This window comes from Urocitellus parryii, chromosome 1 (genome assembly GCF_045843805.1).
Source record: "Urocitellus parryii isolate mUroPar1 chromosome 1, mUroPar1.hap1, whole genome shotgun sequence".
Classification (NCBI taxonomy): domain Eukaryota; kingdom Metazoa; phylum Chordata; class Mammalia; order Rodentia; family Sciuridae; genus Urocitellus; species Urocitellus parryii.
Window position 1 is genome coordinate 35,655,900 of NC_135531.1, and position 18,581 is coordinate 35,674,480.

At 39.0% G+C, this 18,581-nt stretch overlaps 1 protein-coding gene across 1 annotated transcript in view; it reads right to left on the bottom strand.

Annotated features, from left to right (window-relative positions):
- Positions 1-2,058: 2,058 nt before the first annotated feature.
- Positions 2,059-18,581, bottom strand: part of Basp1 (brain abundant membrane attached signal protein 1) — a 51,540-nt gene continuing 35,017 nt past the window's right edge. The window contains exon 2 of the mRNA XM_026393618.2: positions 2,059-3,629. Coding sequence (XP_026249403.1) covers positions 2,955-3,620 — 666 coding nt within the window. The 5' untranslated portion in view covers positions 3,621-3,629 and the 3' untranslated portion in view covers positions 2,059-2,954. The remainder of the gene's footprint in view (positions 3,630-18,581) is intronic.

Consider the following 18,581-nt stretch of genomic DNA (forward strand, 5'->3'; position numbering starts at 1 on the left):
CACAGTTTCAAACTACACTGTAAGTCTTTTTATTTTCCCCCTGAAGTATGTAAGATTAATGCTATAGATCACAGTTAGGTTAAAATTTTGTTTTAAATATCTTGGTGACCACATTTCTGATACTACTTAATTGCTTGAGCACCTAAGAGAAAACAGAAAAATAAATACATATAGCTCAGACTTTAATTTTCCTCTACCCTACCCAACAGTGCTCTATGTATAAACAAACTAAGAAAAAAAATCTCCTTATTTCATATATCCCTAACCAGCAATTTATAATAATAAATGCTAACCCAAGAGGCTGAAAATATCACCTATTACTTCCATCAAACACATTTTTTTTTTTGGCAAGAAATGCATGGCATTTAATGTTAGTAACTATCAGTTAAAATATTTAAATTTTGAAAATAAAACTTTTAATTTAAAATTTTTTTAAAAATGAGTAATTATATTAAGACTGAAGCAGTTTTCTCCCTACCCCCAGCACCCTATCCCCAAGTGACTTCATGTATTTCAGGGCACATCAGTAATCATCTGGACATTCCCCTGCTGTTTTCCTTACTTAAAACAGTTGCTTGGTGGTCAATGTATTTACATAGTTCATGTGTGCTGTGCTTTCAAGCATTGAGAGTTCAAATTTATTTCACATAAAAGCAAGAACCCAAAGTGCCAAAAGGTGATCATGGGCATGAATTGAACCCAGCAGATATAATATTTGCCTATGACTCAGTTTCACCATTTGTTTTCCCAGTTGTCAACTATTGGCAACATCTTAAACGTGGCACAGACTACAGACTACTCAGAGAGGATATTGTTTTCCTGTTTTATCTCTCTATATGTAATATAAGCCATAGGAGTTCATTCATGCCCACAGAGTTCATGTGCATACCTGGGCACTGCCTAAGTCACTGCTTACACCAATTCTCCAGCCTTCTGCACCTGTGGCATAGATGGAACCTGAGCACACAGATGGTCACTATCCAAGAACTGGAGGTAGCATCACGTCCATCCATGGTATACATTGTGACCAGACACATCCACAAACTACCAAATATTTCAGAAGTCAAAGGTGCCTTGCCTTAGAGGTTATAAAGTCTGTGCCCTCCTATAGGTGAAGCCAGGAAGGTCTGTGGAGAGGTGGGAACTGACTTGCCCTCCTATAGGTGAAGCCAGGAAGATCTGTGGAGAGGTGGGAACTGACTTACAAGCCACGCTGTCACTGTCAGAACTGGGTCAGAAATCCAGCCACCATGAAGGCCAGTTCCAAGCTTTCACTCTCACTGCCTGCCTCACACTTGGTCCCCTTTCCTGGCCATCATGATATAACAAAAACAGAAGGGAAGAGGGATTGCACAGAATGCTTATCATGGCTTTCTCATTTATATATTCATATGGTGTTTCTACAAGATCTTAGTGTTCTTTTCCTCACAGTTTTCAAGATCAGATCTATTTATTATTCTTTAATGACTTTGTACAAAATATTAGTTCTTTCTAAATAAAGTTATTATACCCATGTTTCATAAGATGCATATATATAGATAGGACATTTTCAGCTTAGTCTCTTTTACTGTGATAGTTAACCAGCACTGACCCAGCTACTTTGAAAAGTAATGGTGCTGGGCAATGGTGGCACATGCCTGTAATCCAGGGGACTGGGAGGCCCACTCAGGAGGATCACAACTTCAAGGCCAGCTTTAGCAACTTGGAGACTCTATCTCAAAATAAAATAAAAAGGACTGGGGATGTAGCTCAGTGTGTGAAGCACCTCTAGGTTCAGTCATATTCATATATATATATATCATTTATATATGTATAAATATATGTGTGTGTGTGTGTGTGTGTCAAAAAATTTGAGGATCTTACTTTAAGCTTCCATACACACACACACAAAAAAATGTTGGGGGGGGGGGGTGGGCGGAGAAAAAAATACCCATACAGTGCTCTGTTCTTTAAGGAGGTAATTTACCCAGGGGAGGTCAGGAGGGGGGAAGTAAAAGAAAACCAGCAGTCTTTCTAACTTCTTTTTAATTGTTTAACTTTATTACTGTTGCACCATTTATACAATTACATATAATTTCAATGCATCCATTGTACATTTTTTTATTTTTTTATTTTTTATTTTTTTTTTCCATTTTCCAATGAGTGGTGTGTTGGTGTCTGTGACACAGAATGAAGAGAAACTGGAACTGCAATGAACGCAGACTTTTTTTTTTTTTTTTTCATTTCCACTGACCAATAAACAGAACTACAGGTGCACCCAACCACGGACATGCATTAACTCGTCATGAGAAATCTAGGTAGGCTAAGTACGATGAGAGAATGTTTGTTACTCCCAAAATTATCTGGAGAGGAAGAATGGAGGGTTGGCATCGAGATACATATGGACAAGCTAAGTGGGCTCCGTCTGAAAGTTGGCATTCATCCACAACATTAAAAAAATATCAAAATAAGAAAGGCTGTAAATTAAAAAGAAAACACAGAAAATACTGCTTTCCTAAAGATCTGATTGCCTTGGCACAGGCCCTGTGGGCAGCATCAAACGCCCCACTCCCAACTCCCAGGCAGAAGCGGAGAGACTGGGCTCCTAGCGGTGGAGTCGTGCGTGCGCAGCAGTTCACGTACCAACCATGTACTGTACTTTCAGACGCTCATCTTCAAAATCCAGGACTTATTGGTAAAGTTGACTGAAGGTATATTAGATATTTCCCCACAAAAATACTATTTGGATTCTCCCACCCCCTCCCTCCCTCGATGGGACAGCATCCTTTTCCCCCCTTGGGCAATACATATCCTTACTTCCGATTTGAAACAAGTTAGTATAGGAGAGAGACAGAGAGAGTGAGAGACAGTGTGAGAGACAGAGAGAGAGAGGGGGGGGGAGGGAGAGACAGAGGGAGAGAGAGAGAGAAAGAAAGAGAGGCTGTTTGTAAGTGGCATTTCCCTAGGCGTCCCGGTTACTCTTTCACGGCCACGCTCTGCTCGGCAGCTGGGGCCTCTCCGGGCTGGGGCTCGTCGGCGGGCGCTGCGGGCGCTGGAGCCTTGGTACTACTAGGCGCCTCCGAGGCTGCAGGGGGCTCCTTGGGGCAGGCGGCCGCCTCGGCGCTGCTAGGTTTTGAGTCTGAGGCCGGGGCCCCGTCACTTTTCGTTTCCTGGGTGGCAGGAGCTGCGGGAGCCTCAGTCTTTTTGGGTTCCCCTTCCTCCTTGCCCGCGCCGTCCCCGGGCGCGCTGGCCGAGCTCTCCGCCGCGCCCGCCTCGGCCGCGCTGGGCGCTTCCGCGGCCCCGGGCCCCGGCTCCTGCGCGGGCGCAGCCGCGGGCTCGGGCTGCTCCTCAGCGCCGCCCTCGCTCTTCTCGGGCTCAGCCTTGGGCGCCTCCTCCTTGGCCGCGGCCGCCGCCTTGTCGCCTTCCTGCGCCTCTGCTTTGCCCTCGGCGTCCGCCGCCTTGTCGGGCTTCTCCTCCTGGCTCTCCTTGGCCTCTGCCGCGTCGGCGGCCGCCTGGGGCTCGCTCTCCTTCGGGGTCCCCTCCTCTTCGGTGCCCGTGCCTTCGGCCTTCTTGTCTTTGTCCTTGGCCTTCTCGTCATTCACATTGTAGCCCTTCTTCTTCTTGCTGAGCTTGCCTCCCATCTTGGAGCTCTGGAAGCAAACAGAAGACAAGACAAAAGGGGTTACTGGCCAGCCGTCAAGGCGCGAGGCTCAGGTGCAGAGCAAGGGGCTTGGTCCCAGGGATCGCACGCGAAGAAATGGATGGCGGAGCACATTGTGCTACACGTATTGTATCACAGTTAAAAATAAAAACTGAACATGGGTCAAAAATGTAAAAATGGCAGTGGCAGTTCACTCTAGGTCTATATGGGCTTCATCTTTTTTTTTGGGGGGGGGGGGTGTACTGAGGATTGAATTCAGGGACACTTAACCACTGAGCCTTGTCCCCAGCCCTATTTTATTTAGAGACAGGGCCTCACTGAGTTGATAGTGCCTCGCCTTTGCTGAAGCTAGCTTTGATCTCGATATCCTCCTGCCTCAACCTCCCCAGCCTCTGGGATTACAGGTGAGCGCCACCATGCCCGCTGGGCTTCATCCTTTTAAAGTACATTCTGCATAGCTGCAATAAAGCACAAATCGGGAATTTCTAAGAAATAATCTCAAACTACAACTCTCTTCAAGCTCCTTCATTCATCTGTTTCTATACGCAAACACATCTTAAAGACCTGAGGGCAGGATTCACTCTTCTAACCAACGAAGAGCAAGAGTGGAAAGTACACTTTCTCTAGCTATATTTAATTTCCTAGTGTGTCTGATCTGTATTCATTGCTTTTCAAGGTACTTTTGGCTTAAACGAATAGTTCCATAGTAATATAAAATTGTCTCCTGATAGAATCTGAATTATATATGCCAGGTAAAGGGCCTTTAATGGCCTTTTCCACTGAAAAGTTACTTCTCTATCTTGAGGCTCTTTCTTCCATTCTGGTGTATTTGAGGGCCTACTATTTCTTTTTTCTTTAAGACAGGATCTTGCTGTGCTGTTCAGGTTCAATTCAAACTAGAAAACCACTTGCCTTAGTCTTGCTGAGGGGATAGGACTACAGGCATACACCATCACATAAGCTCAACTGGTTCTATTTGAATCATGAATTTTTCTTCTCTGATACCAAAGCATTAAACCAGAAAAAATAATAAATTATAAATTCATAATTAAAAATTCATAATTCACCATTGGTGCATTAAAAATTAGGAAACCTTTTTTTTTTCTTCAAATGCATTTTTCTAGTATCATATCCATGAGAATCCACTGAAATGTTGGTTTTTCAAAAGATATCAGTTGCTTTTCCCATAGGAAACATGGCCAAAATTACATCATGGTCCCCTTCAGTCCTACAAATGAAAGGTGTCCAGCAGAGGGGGAACACCTTCCCAGGTCCCAGCAGAAGCTGGAGAGTCCAAGAGACCATCTAGGTCTGGCCCAGGTCAGTGTTTACTACTGGGAGAATTATAGCATTCTCCTTAATCAGTCAACTTTTTGAAAATATCCATTCAGTACTGAAAATGAGCTGTTTATTCATTACACTCCATGGAATCATGATTCATGATAGTAAAATAACCCACGTTCATCTTTTAAAAGTCAGGTGTGAAATAGAAAGCACTACTCTTCAGTAAAATTTGTCTCTCCACTCTATCCAAATTTTCTGTCTGAAATGACTTCAACAGTTGGAGGGGGGGAAAGTAATAAATTGAAAGATGATTAAAATAATCTTATTTTCAAGAAAAGTCTTTATCACGTTATCCAAAAAATTCTCTTACATGTCTTTAAAAAATGGCTTTTGGTCAAAATCTATTTTAGACAATTCACAATTTTTCAAGCAGAAGTAGGAGCAAAATATATGGTAAAAATAAAATTTAGGGGGCTGGGGTGGTGGCTCAGCGGTAGAGCGCTCACCTTGCATGTGCAAGACTCTGGGTTCGATCCTCAGCCCCACATAAAAATAAATAAGTGAAATAAAGGTATTGTGTCCAACTACAACTAAAAAATAAATATTAAAATAAAATAAAATTTAGTTTTAATGCAAAGCAATAAATGAAAATAAAAATAAATCTGATCAATATTTTAAATTATAATTTGTAACTCTCAGTGAATTCTTAATAAGCCAGTGTACATGGTCGGTTTATATCAATTATAATTTTAGTTCTGATATTTCAAAATTCATTTTGGTACATTAGGTTGAACTAAAAGAGAAGAAACCTGAGAGGCCTGCAGTAAGTATCTTCTCCCAATTCCCAACCTAGAAATTACGGACCATGAGACAAATAAATGTAGTGTGCATTGTGAGCATAACGGGGGTGCTGCATTCTGACACCCACAGCATGAAATTCTATATAGCAATCCCCAGAGGTTAAAGTCCTGTTGGTTTACAAACCTAAAATCTAAGTTACTAAAATTGGTTTTCCAAAACCCAATTAAAGTCACATTCTATTCTCTAAGTCCAGCTGCACTGCTTTTCTGGGTAAGAAGTGAACACAATCAAGTTGTGGTGAGAGAATTTGTCTTTAATTCTGTTCTTTTTTCAAATGCAAAGTTAAGTAAATACCCCCAACTTTCAGGTAATTTACTTGTGTGAGCTATAGTGAGGTAGCAGAAAAAGACTTGTAGAATGCACTAGATCCCTGGAACAGCAGGGTCATCTGGTGAGTTCCCAACACAATGGAGTGAAGACCTTGCTTACTTTCAGGGGTAAATGAAAATCTAATGTTTCCTAGGTGCAGGCAAAATCCTAATCCTAAACATATATAGTCACTTAACTCTTTAAGCAGCACCATGCAGCTATTGGCCACTAGCACCCTCCTTTACCTATTAGGAAGTCCTATCTGAGTTCATGGTGCTGTATAATAAGCAAAAGGCCAAGTCCAACAACATCTGGTAGAAAAGAAGACACCATTGAGGAGGTCAGAGGGGACTCCACCAAGAGGCTGGCAACCAGGCAGAGCTTCCAGCCCAGGAATGTCACCCTCTTTGGGTCACAGATAGGGATGTGGGGAAAGTAAGGAAAAAAGTTAGCTTTTCATTTTCCTATTTGCCAAAGAACCTTTGCATCCACACTCTTAGGAAATAAGGGAGAACATGGGCATGGAGTCTAATAATTTCCCTCATTTCTATTAACTTCTGTAGATGGAAAAAAAATTATTTGATGGAGAAAGTTGGAACTTTCAAGTTGAAAAAGAGATGCATATTTCAACAAGTTACTATATAATTCTTCCCTGAAGTCACTTAAACCTAAACCAAAGCAAAACCCAAAGGGCTAAGGCTGCCTTTGCATTGGTCCACATTCAGGCCATTCACTAGCAGTTGAATGGCACAGAAAGGACCCTCAGATGCCGAATGCAGACTAAGTCCCATGTGTTCATACAACAACACACACTAGAGTTGATCTCAGTCCTCACATCCCAAAGGAAAGAAAATCAGTAGCTGTCCTTTAAAATCACAAGTAACCTCTCTGTCACAAGGGTCAACCTGATGTAGAAAATAATTAACAATAAATAGCAATAGAGAAAAGTATTTTGAGCTTAATCTGGTAAATGTTGGACTAGAATTGTTTCAGGGAAACTCTGGACACTGGGTCATGGTTGTCTCGTAAGGTGTTAATAAGAATTCTATCTCCACAGCACATCCACCTTGAATCCTTGGGTAAGTTATGTAACACTGTTGTCCCACTATTTCCTGTAAAATAACAAAAATCAATTTAGTGGGAATTTCAAGTGAGGCATCAGTACAACATTTGACTACAGGTCTACAATAAATGTTAGTTCCTTTCCTTAACATTTAATTTTATAATTCTTAAGTAATTCCATGCTTATAAACTACCAGAATAGCAAACATGGATTTCACAAACACACATGCTAGAACCAGCCATTAGAAGCACTGTACTTAAAAATATACATTAAAAATAAAAACTTTAAAAAATGGTATCTAAAGGATGTTTGGTATGTGTTTTATACCAAATTCCAAGCAAGTTCCTGCTCTCTCTGTATATGTGTAAAGGAAGTCTGACAAGTAATCTACTGTTGCCATACTGCTGTTAAAATCAGTCTGCTTCATTGATTTGAATGCTTTTATGTACTTAAGATTTGGGAGGCAGTGAGTCTTTTTAAATAGATTAACAGCCCATTATATGAAGAAATCAGTTTCTAGACAAAGATAAAAATTATAGATTAGTCATCAAGTTCATTGCTCTTCTTTTGAATGAGTCCCAGGTGATCATGGAAGAACCATCCTTCCATCTTCCCTGAATTCTCATGTCCTCTTCATCACTTGGTTCAAGCAAACAAGAAACTCTACTTTCATCATTAGGATGGAAAAGAATTCAATTGCCTTAGTTAAAATTCAATCACGGCCTCAAATTTTTATGCATGAAAGCTAAAAAATTTGATCTGTACTTTGTCTTGGTTAATAAGCTAAACATAAAAGACTTCTGAGAAAGTAACATTGTCAAGTCCCCTATCAACACTCCCTACAGATTCATTTTTTAAAATATCAAAGAGTTTAATATTTTAAAGCAAACAGATATACACACACATATATGCTAAATCTCCCACAATTGTCTTATAATCAATTCTATTCCCTTTGCTTTATAAAACCCAGACTGTATTTAATTAATCCCATTGGCTATAAACCAATGTTCTAGAAGAAATGTTTTCAAGTCCCACACCCTTTTGCAGTGCTAGTTGATCAGAGCAACCTGAGATGGGAACCTGGAAAACCAGAGGTAGGTCTAGAAAGGTTACAGTTTCATTGGTGGTTAATGGCCACACCAGCCCAGTTCTTTTGGCTGACACCTGTTGAGGAACTCAGAGTTTGCACCCACGTAATATGCACCCACCCCCTCTGGAGACTGACATCATGGAATGGTTGTCAGATTAACCACACTCTCTTGGCTGGCACTAGCTTTCTCTTGCTTATTGGTAATTCTCATAAAGAGTAAGTATGCATTTATGAACTTTCATGAAACTTCTAAACCTTTGTTTCTCCACCTTCTTCATCAGAAAAGCAAATAAAAGAACAACTTACTAGTTATGTAGGCCAGGTAAAGTGATTTCTTTTTTGGTCCTTGGAAGCAACTGCATACTAATAATAACAATGAATAATAATGATGATGATGATAAAAGGACAAAGAATAGGCCCTAATTTTCTCTTCAAAACAAATATTAGGAGGATTCTGTCAAATTTTGGTGCTGACAGATATATCTTTCCTTAAAGAAAATTTTATTGATCACCTACTGTTCAAATTTTGTGGTAAAAACTGTGGTCTTACATAATGCCATTATAACATATCTAAAAAACACTAAAAACATCAGTTCTATTGGGAACTTCAATATGAAAACTATATAGCTATGTAAAATTGAAAAAAATTATATCTATATGAATATTTGTATTTTACATTTGTATGAAAGTTTGGGAGATCAAAGGTGAGCAATAATTTGAAATATTTTGTAAATAAGATACTATAAAAAAGGAGATGATCTTCAAAGTTTTTCTAGTAGTTCATTTCTTTCCTTCTAGGAAGGCAGTCCAGAACAGGAAAGACTCTGCTTAGCCATTCAAATCATCCGAGTTGTGTTTATTTTATACAAAAAATCCCCAGGACACACAGGCCCAAAGCACCTTCATGCAAGCTTAATTACCATGGAATTCCATTAAACAACTACGGTTCTCACAAACTACCACACGACTTGGCTACTAATATGATCTAATTCATCCAAAACATTCCTAATATGCACGTAATATTTTTCTTACCTTAAGCCAAACTACCTGAAAGTCAAATGAATGAAAAGTTAGAATTCATTTGAGAAAATAAAAGTGAAAAAGGCACTGACAAAATGACATGCAGGAAAAAATTAAAATTATAAAATCTTTCCCTCAGGACTTGTGTCAAAAACAAGCCATCTAGTATTCAGAGTGAAGTTGGCTAAAAAACAGCCAATGTGCTGGGTGCCAGACTCCACCATCAAGAACATACTGAGTCTGAACCAAGTCACCTTTGCTCTGGGTCTCAAATTTCCTAATCAGTATAATGAAGATTTTAAAATTTATTCTGTTTTGGGGGAAAAAGATTTTTTTATGAATGCATATGGCACTAAATAAAATGTTAAGCTTGGGAAAAATGTGATATTATCAATAAAGTTCTCTCATAAAAACTAATATCATCATACCCTCAAGATTAAATTGAGAGCCAGCCAGTTTAATCACTATGATTGGATAGTCTTTCTACATAATTTCAATGTCTGTGAAGCTTATTGAAAATTAAAAATAAAATAGTGCTCTATATGGGTAATAAGAATTGTAATGCATTCTGCTATCATATATAAATAAAAATATATATAAAAAGAAACTTAAAAATAAAAATGATTTTTGAAAAATTTGAAATAAAAATTTGTAAAGTAACACCTAAATATTTACCAAGGCATATAACTTTTAAAATGTTCTCAATTACATTTAGGAAATGTTTTCAGGATAGTGTATCAGCTTCAGTAATGAGTCAGGATGGAACTACACACTGAAGACATCTCAGATGAAGTCATAACTGTCAGAAAAGAAAGGTTTCATGAGCTTCCCTGGCACGGAACACTTTGACAGTGTTGTGGTTATTTATAAAAGACACTCAGTTGTTTCCCTTTACCTATTTTCATCAAGTCATCTACCAGCCATCAGTGGTCCTGCCTGGCAAGATTTGCCCTATGCCCAGTCTCTGTGAGCAAGAGTACTTCCTAAACCAACCAAACTATCTTTCAATGCAAAGCAACATCAGCCTACAGATATTTTAAAATTACCATTCCAAAAAGAGTAAAATGGAGGCGAGGCTAATCACAATTCTCACACACCAACATGACATTCAGTTTAGTACTGTGTAGGAATGTTGAGAAAATAATAAGTGGGAAGAGTTCTCAGGCCCAGAGTTTTTACAATATATCCATGATCCTCTGAAGAAAAAAAAGTGACTTCTAACTTAAAATAGAAACCAAGCAATATAAAAAAAATTACCAAACCTGGAAAGCTAAATTAAAACATTTTCCTTTTACCTCTTTGTAGCCTATGAGAACCATTTAATTATAAATTCAGTTTCATGAATCTAAGAAGAATTTGTTTCCTGTACATAAAACCCATTTGTAAAAACATAAGTAAACACATACCAATGTAGGACATATTTGGTTGACATTATAGACAGTGTGTGTAAGGCTTCAGGATCACAGCATGCTCAATGCAAATGGGGAACTTCTCTTTGTTCTAAAGCAAGCTAATGCTGTTTCATAGGACACTAATACTGAAACCTGCACTTCGTGAGGACACATGTCATCTGCCAGAAACTTTGCTTTCACCTGTTTGCTACTGGTGAGTAATATTCAGCTAAGTAGTAGGCTAGATTCACTTCTTCCTTAATTAATGTTAAAAATATCAAGTCCTTAACCACAGACTCCTTTTTCCCTAAAAACATGTAAGAAATATTTAACACACACAGAGCAATTTCAATTATACCTACATTGATCCTTTTTTTTTGGGGGGGGGGAAATATACGGTAAGTATCTTAAATTTTATCAACAAAATGGATTAAATTCCTGAAATGTTAAGACAGTACAGCACCATAAAAATGGCCTAAATTTTGCCAAAATTGAAGGTGTTAGCTGTTGACTCATTCCCTTTCTCTTCCTTCAAATCTTAAGGCTTAACACATAAACACTCTTCTCAACAATTAATCCTAAACACTTACTTTGGATGAACCATTTAGTATTTTGTTTTTAATTGAACACACAAATATGGAGTATTTCTTCTAAGGGGGGGAAAAACCTAAATTTGTTCACTAATGCCCATACATTTTCAGAGCTTCTCTAGTATGTTCAGAACCTGTTTGAAAAGGTTATCTAAGGAATTCTTAAATAACCCCACAAATGAAAGGTTAACTCATTTCTATCTTTTTTTTGAAATAGAAAAGTTATACAAAACTAGGACATCTCTACAGAGCTATCAGAATGCAACATTTTATTAGATTTTGTTTAGAATTTATAGGTTGGGAGAGTTCCAGGCCAGTTACAGCTTTTGATCCCTACAGTCCTGCTTTGGGAACATCCCTGGGAGGCCATGGTGACTTTAAACAGGTAAGGACACAGATTCATTACCCTCACACAAAAGAGGGCAAGAGTGAGGAGGAGATCCTGAAAAGGGTAGGAGGAGTGCTTCCCGATTGGAATGAAGTCTCTCCTCACCCTCCCAATCCCGTCTTTGGAAAATCTTCTCCACCAGAACCAGCCTTTTTCTGAATGGAAGCCCCAGTGATAGCATTGACCACCCCCACGATGAAAATACATCCGTGTGGTCGTGGAATGTTCTCTCTCGTGCATGAAGGCTAGAGCAAAGGAACAGGGGACACGCAGTTCTCAAGGAAAGAACCTGAACAGGAGAGAACGGGATCATGACCTTGTTGAAAGAGCTAGGATGCTACCCAGAGCCTGAGCGTTAGGCACTGAATCAGAGAAGGTCTAAGCGTAATTAAAAGACAACAAAGTGTTTCAAATCTAGATTCTGAAACACCCCATGAAGACAAATCCAGGGCCAGAGAACCTGGCAATTCATACAGTACTCATTGATTTCGATAATACTTTGAAGTCGTTAAGAAAATGAGACATTTCATTAACCAGAAAGACACGAAAATATATTGGTATGGAAAGACATGAATTATATATGATAAATGAGAAAAAAATTTAAAAATCCCTTTCCTGCAAAATTACCAAAAAAAAAAAAAAAAAAAAGATAGAGGGAAGGTCAGTGCAGTAGAAGGAGACTGACAGGCAGGGAGGAGGGATGGGAAAGGGGCTCTTATAATTTGACAAAATTACACTATGTGCATATGTAAATATAGCACAGTGAATTCCACCTTTATGTATGTCTATAAAGCACCTATTAAAAATAAACAAATGAGTGGAAGGCAGACCAGTAGAGTAGAAGAAAACAGAGTAAGAGGAGGAATAAAGGCAAGTAAATCAGGACAGAAATGGAGTAAATTAAATTCCATGCATGTATGATTATGTCATAATGGACCCAACTGTTATGTACAACTATAATGCACTAGTAAAAGAAAAGAAAGTGCCCCCTTGCATGACAGTTTCAAGGCATAACCTACCCCAAACCCATGGTGTGTACTTCCTATACTACATTTTCCATGCCACCTCCAATTCCATTTCTGATTAGCATATTTTTACTTGATGTTGCTCCAACAATGAACAACACAATTCTGTGACATCATGAGAGTCAATGGCATACAGTAAATGATATATACAACAAAACAAGATATCAAATCTCTCCATATCATCGGAAAGTTCCCGTATTCACTACATCATGCGCTGTTACTATGTAGATCTTCTTTCTCTGGACTAGTAATATCTAGGCACTTCTTTTATACAAAGGTCTCATCCACTGCAACATTTCTACTTTGAAAATGTAGACTTGGATTAATTAATCATTTCACCTATAATCCTCAGAACAGAGTTCTTAAGGATGACAGCAAACAGATTATAATGCCGGAGATGACTCCCGGTCTTCAGCAAAGCCCGACATGAATATACAAGAGTATGTGGCAGAGTCCGGAGTGTTACATCTAGTTTGATTACAGCTTCATCATGGCATGAAGACAAGAAGCAATCTCGTTTTGATTTTATTTCCATCTCATAATCAGGAGAAAATACATCTGCTTTATTAGGATGCTGGGAATGAGTCAAGGGATCTTGACAAAGTGCAGCATGTGTCCCCAGCATATTAACTGCCTATCCTCAGACAACCAACTGTAACATAAAGTTTCAACTTGCCCATGAGTTTCACCTGCAGAAAAATTCAGACAAGGAACTTTATGATTACTTAGGTTGGAAGAATCCAAGTTACTGATCTACCTAGCTGAAATATGCTGGGATAAAAGAAAAAAAATCTTTTTTTTAACCTTAAGAAAATAATTTTAAAAGAATAAATAAGCACAGCATAATCTGAAAGTATTTTCAGTAAAAATAAAGGGAAAAAAACCTAAAAAACTTTTTTTGTTAGGGGGTAGGAGGCTACTGGGGATTGAACTCAGGGGCACTCAACCACTGAGCCACATCCCCAGCCCTATTTTGTATTTTATTTAGAGGCAGGATATCAAGAAGTTGCTTAGTGTCTTGCTTTTGCTGAGGCTGGCTTTGAACTCAAGATCCTCCTGTCTCAGCCTCCCAAGCTGGGATTACAGGCATGTGCCACTGCGCCTGGCTTAAAACTTTTGGTTCTATCCACAAATACCTATTTTGAACAAAGGACTAGCCTCTTTCTTTTAAATGGTCAAAATTTTTATTGTAAAATGGAAAAATGAAACAATGTCATGTGTGCATATTTTTGGCTTCCTGTCAATATGTGTTCTGTCACAATGATCTCCTTCAGGTTTCTTCAATGCCTGGTAATTCTCATTTAGAGGTATTGTTGCCAATGTTTTGATTCAGTCAAAGCTTCTATTTGGCAATTCTAATATCACCAAAATTTATGGGATGGGAATGTTCCCTGGGGAGAGAGAACTGTAGTAAGAATTGTCAATCCATGTCTCAATCTCACATTTTTAAATACCACAAAAATTGAAGTATAATAAAAATTCAGAAAAAAAACATTTTCACTATAATTTATTCCCTTGTCACAATAAAAATATTAAGCATTATAAAAATGTACTGCAAGACAATTTGGGGGTAGGGAAAATACAGACAGTGATGCACACATTGATGCAACCCCATTTTCCCAAACAGGGCATTAAAGAGAGTTACATCTACTAAGTCAGAAGGATCAAAACAAGACTAATCACAAGTAACCTCTCCAACTCCTAGTCTAGTCCTGCAAAGTATCCTCAACGTGTCTTTGGGGATCTCTCCTAAAAATCCAACAAGCAGAGTGATCTCAAGACTGTCAGATGTTCCAAACTTATTCTAGAAAAACAGGCTTGATCTTTGTGGGGAAAGATCTTTTTGGAAGTGTGTACCAAGTGTGAAGACGTGGAAGGGGACATAAGTAAGGAAAAGACCACTCCAATCTATCAGGAGGAGAAGACAGAGAGACACCTGAAATATAAGTGATGGTAAGTGCCATAAGAGTGATAAACAATAAGAGTTTCACCTAAAGAGGAGACGGTAGTTGAGGTCAGGAGATCAGGAAAGGTCTATTGAGAAAGCAGACTGAGACAGCAGAAACATCAAAAGTACAAAGAGGACTCACTCTGCCGAGGACTGTTTCAGTATTTGACCTTTACAGAAGTCAATCCCTTCACTGACCTAGGTGAGGACCGAGCTATTGCTATTCCACTCCACGATGAGGAAGCGAAGAATCACAGGAGGTAAATAACTCACCCAACATCAAACCTGAGCAGTTCGTGCAGATGCAATGAGAACCCAGGCCCTCTGGCCAGGCAGGGAGCCTCATAACCACCTTACGCCACCTTGAAGGTCAGTTGAGCTTTCGACATGAAGATGGGGAAGTGCAAAGTGCAAAGTGTGTATGACAGAAGGAACAAAGAGGAAGCATCTGGTGAAGATCATCAGAAAACCCACACTCAGGAGGCAGACGACTGCTCTGAACGACCTGGAGTGTGGGGTGATGGAGTACAGACCTACAAGGTTGCCTAACACGGAAATATCTCGATTGAGGTAGCACCATGCAGATAAAAAAAAAAAAAAAAAAAAAAGTTCTTGAAGGAAAAAATAATGTCTCTGATTACCAAAAAGAAAGCGAGATTTTACGAAGCAGCTCTGAGGAGTCCTATGCTTCTACAGAAAGGTTAAGAAAGATAAGAATGGACATTGTGCAATCTGACTTGCTAAGGAGCTGTCTCCACGGCCTAGGGAGCAGCTTAGCTAGAGCAGCCCAGACTCTGGGCTCTTGGGAAGGGTTCAAAGAGCATGTGAGCACCTGAAGACACCTCCACGTGGCCAACACCAGAGTGTGTGAGGGGAAGGCAGGAACCCGGAACACTGGCGAGAATGAGCTTCACTTGTTTATAAGAATTTAGAGAAACTGAAAATACGTACGGGAAGAAGGAATGGAACAAAAGAAAAAAAAGAGAAACTGAAGGTCAAAATGAAGGAGAACTATTGATAGGGCACAGTCCTAGGGGTCTCAGAGAGGTACATCAAAGTTACGTTTATTGGTTCAGGGGCCCATGCCTGTGATCCCAGCTACTCAGAAGGCTGAGCCCAGGTGTGCAAGGCCACCCTAAGAAACACAGTAAGAGACTCCATCTCAAAAAAAAAAAAAAGAAAAAAAAAATCAATTGGTGGAAGAAGGACACTTGCCACTCATGATTCAGATAGGGGAGGGAGGAAAAGGAGAGAGGGACTCCCAGAAGGCGGCCCTGGCTTAACATCACTCTCCTCCAAGTGAATATGGGCAAATATGAATTACTGCAGACCAAATGCTCAGTAAGATCTTTACACAGTAAATGATAGCCCGAGGTCTCTGAAATGGCCATTTAATCTTCCAGTATTTTAGGTGTTCACTTGTCCTGCCATTTATCTTCTCAGTTCTCTCCCGTGACAACGTTTAAGGTTTCTTAAGTGCTGGGAACAAAAGGGCAGATATTTCATCAGCAAAAGGTGAGAGAACTGATGTCATGACCACTAAACCTGGAGAGGTCTTATTGTGAAAACATTCCATGCACAGAAGTAAATAGACTTGCTGCACTACCGTTTCATGAGCTTCTGAAATAAAGGAAGACTCAGTCAACACCCAGACACATATTTTCAAATATAGAAAGGGTCCTTAATTCTGAAGAACTCCTTTTTCTCCTTTATTATACTATCCAGTCTTCATCTTTGGTCATTTATCTGTAACATCATTACTTAATCCTTTCATGTTCTGTTGTATTGTGTTGGAAGTTTTAGCAGGAAAATAGACCCTGACTTCTCTTATATATTGACCTACAGTTTTTCTTTAGTATAGATTCAAATATGACTAATGACACCCCAGAACAAACATTTTGTTTGTGGTTGCTAATATAATGTAAATATTATAAACTCACTACACCCTGAAAGATTCAATTTCAAAGCTATGAACTTGTAGGACAAAAAAAAATCAATACAACTATGACTATAAATTAAGTTATGTAGACTCATCTTTCACTTAGCAGTAGAAAAAAATAAGTATTTTAAATTATAACTGAAATGTCCATTCCATTAAATGAGACATGACCAAGTTCCAGACAACATCTGTGGCAGCAAATTGCAACCCATCACATAATTGAAGAACATAAACAAGGATACCATTGCAACAATACTGTGAAGACTTTTAAGTAACTATGTGCATATTGTAGAGACCAATTTTTTTAACTGAGTACTGTCAGCCCCCGTGAAATCTCAAAACTGGTAGGACATCCAGCCCTTAAGTCTCAGAAATTACTCTGCATAGCAGAAGTTCCCTAGCAGCCAATTCTCCTTCCCACTGACTACCCCACCATCCCCTTCCCTACTGTTAACCCTTCTTGTTAGTGCTATCCTTGGCCACAGAAGGGACAAGACACAAGTACATCTCCTAATTGATTCTACAAGTTGTAACCATGAAATTCCAAATTGATGATGGTGATACTGGTATTGAAGTGGCAGATGATAGGCTTCTCTTCAAATGCAAAGGTTGATTGAACCTAGACATTATGCGGAAGGTTTTTCCCCTTTTAACATATCCCGCCACATGCAGCAAACACTATCAGAAATCATGCATTATTCATTCTCATCAATAGCCCACTGCTTTTAGAGTCCACTGTGCAGCCACATGGTTATTTATTTGCACTTAATGGGTGGTCCTTTCAAAAGCCCTGGTTGCTGCATCCTAACATGACTTTGTATGAATCACCTGCTCTTTTAGTCAATAAGGTGAGTAAGTGAACCACAACCAGCTCAGGAAATGTAAACTGCTGAGATCATTTCTGAACCACTTTTCTCCTCTAAAGACCCAGGAAACTTAATGCGTCTTATCACTGCAACTAATTTAGAACTCTCAAAACAGAATTCAAAATAAAGTATGGGGAAAAAAACTAATAGCAGCTGAGATATATTTGCTGCTTATTAATGGACTTGACAGAATGTGATGGGCTGGGAGCCATGAGAGGCCAGTGGCTAAGAAGAAGAGGGGAGGCCCACCTACACCAGGGGTAGCTGCGGCATATTGCCAGGGATTTTTATCTCCAAATATAAAGTGATTCACACTTTAAAAAAAAAAAAAAAAAAAAAAACATTTTTTAGTTATACATGGACAAATATCTGTATTTTGTTTATTTATTTTTATGTGATGCTGAGGATCAAACCCACAACCCAAGCCCTGGTTCACACTTTTTATTACCAACAAAAATTGGGTATCTCTTTTTCTGGCATCAACAGCAAATGTAGTATTTATGATCTTAAAGCCATTTCCTATTCTCATCATTCTCAGTGAAAACCATTCTAAAATTCTTTCAGACCTATAATTTATTAAACAAAAAAACTACTTATTTCTTGGTGTCTTGAAAAACACAAATAAGGGTTAAGAATATATTTGCTGAATTAATGAGAAAATGCATTAAATCCAGAGGTGAAGGGCATAGGCTGTGTCCACCTCTGAGACTCAAAGTTGATTCTGAACAACACACTTCACCATTCAATGTCATTGGCTCCTTCTCACAATTCAAATATATTTCAGTGGAAGCTCCCAGCCTATCCATGATCACATTCTCCTGCACTCTTTTGCCATCTTCAAATCTAAGCCTCTTGGCTACCTAATGAGACATTGAGCAATGAAGAAACACCCAAGACTTGAGTCCAGAGTCGGTGAGACTTTCAAAACAGAAATGAGGGTACTTCTTCTCACTGATGGAATCTTAAATAAGACTTTGCTTTTCATCCTCACACCCAGCACACAGTAAAAGAAAAAAACAATCAGTATTTTTTTCAATGAACGAATGGAATGAATTCTAACTGAGGCAACTAGAATTCAGTACCTATGCCCCCTACTCATGCTGTGACTTACAGCCATCACTTTGTCCGTTTATTTGCCAATATTTCAACATAATGCATCAGAAAGTA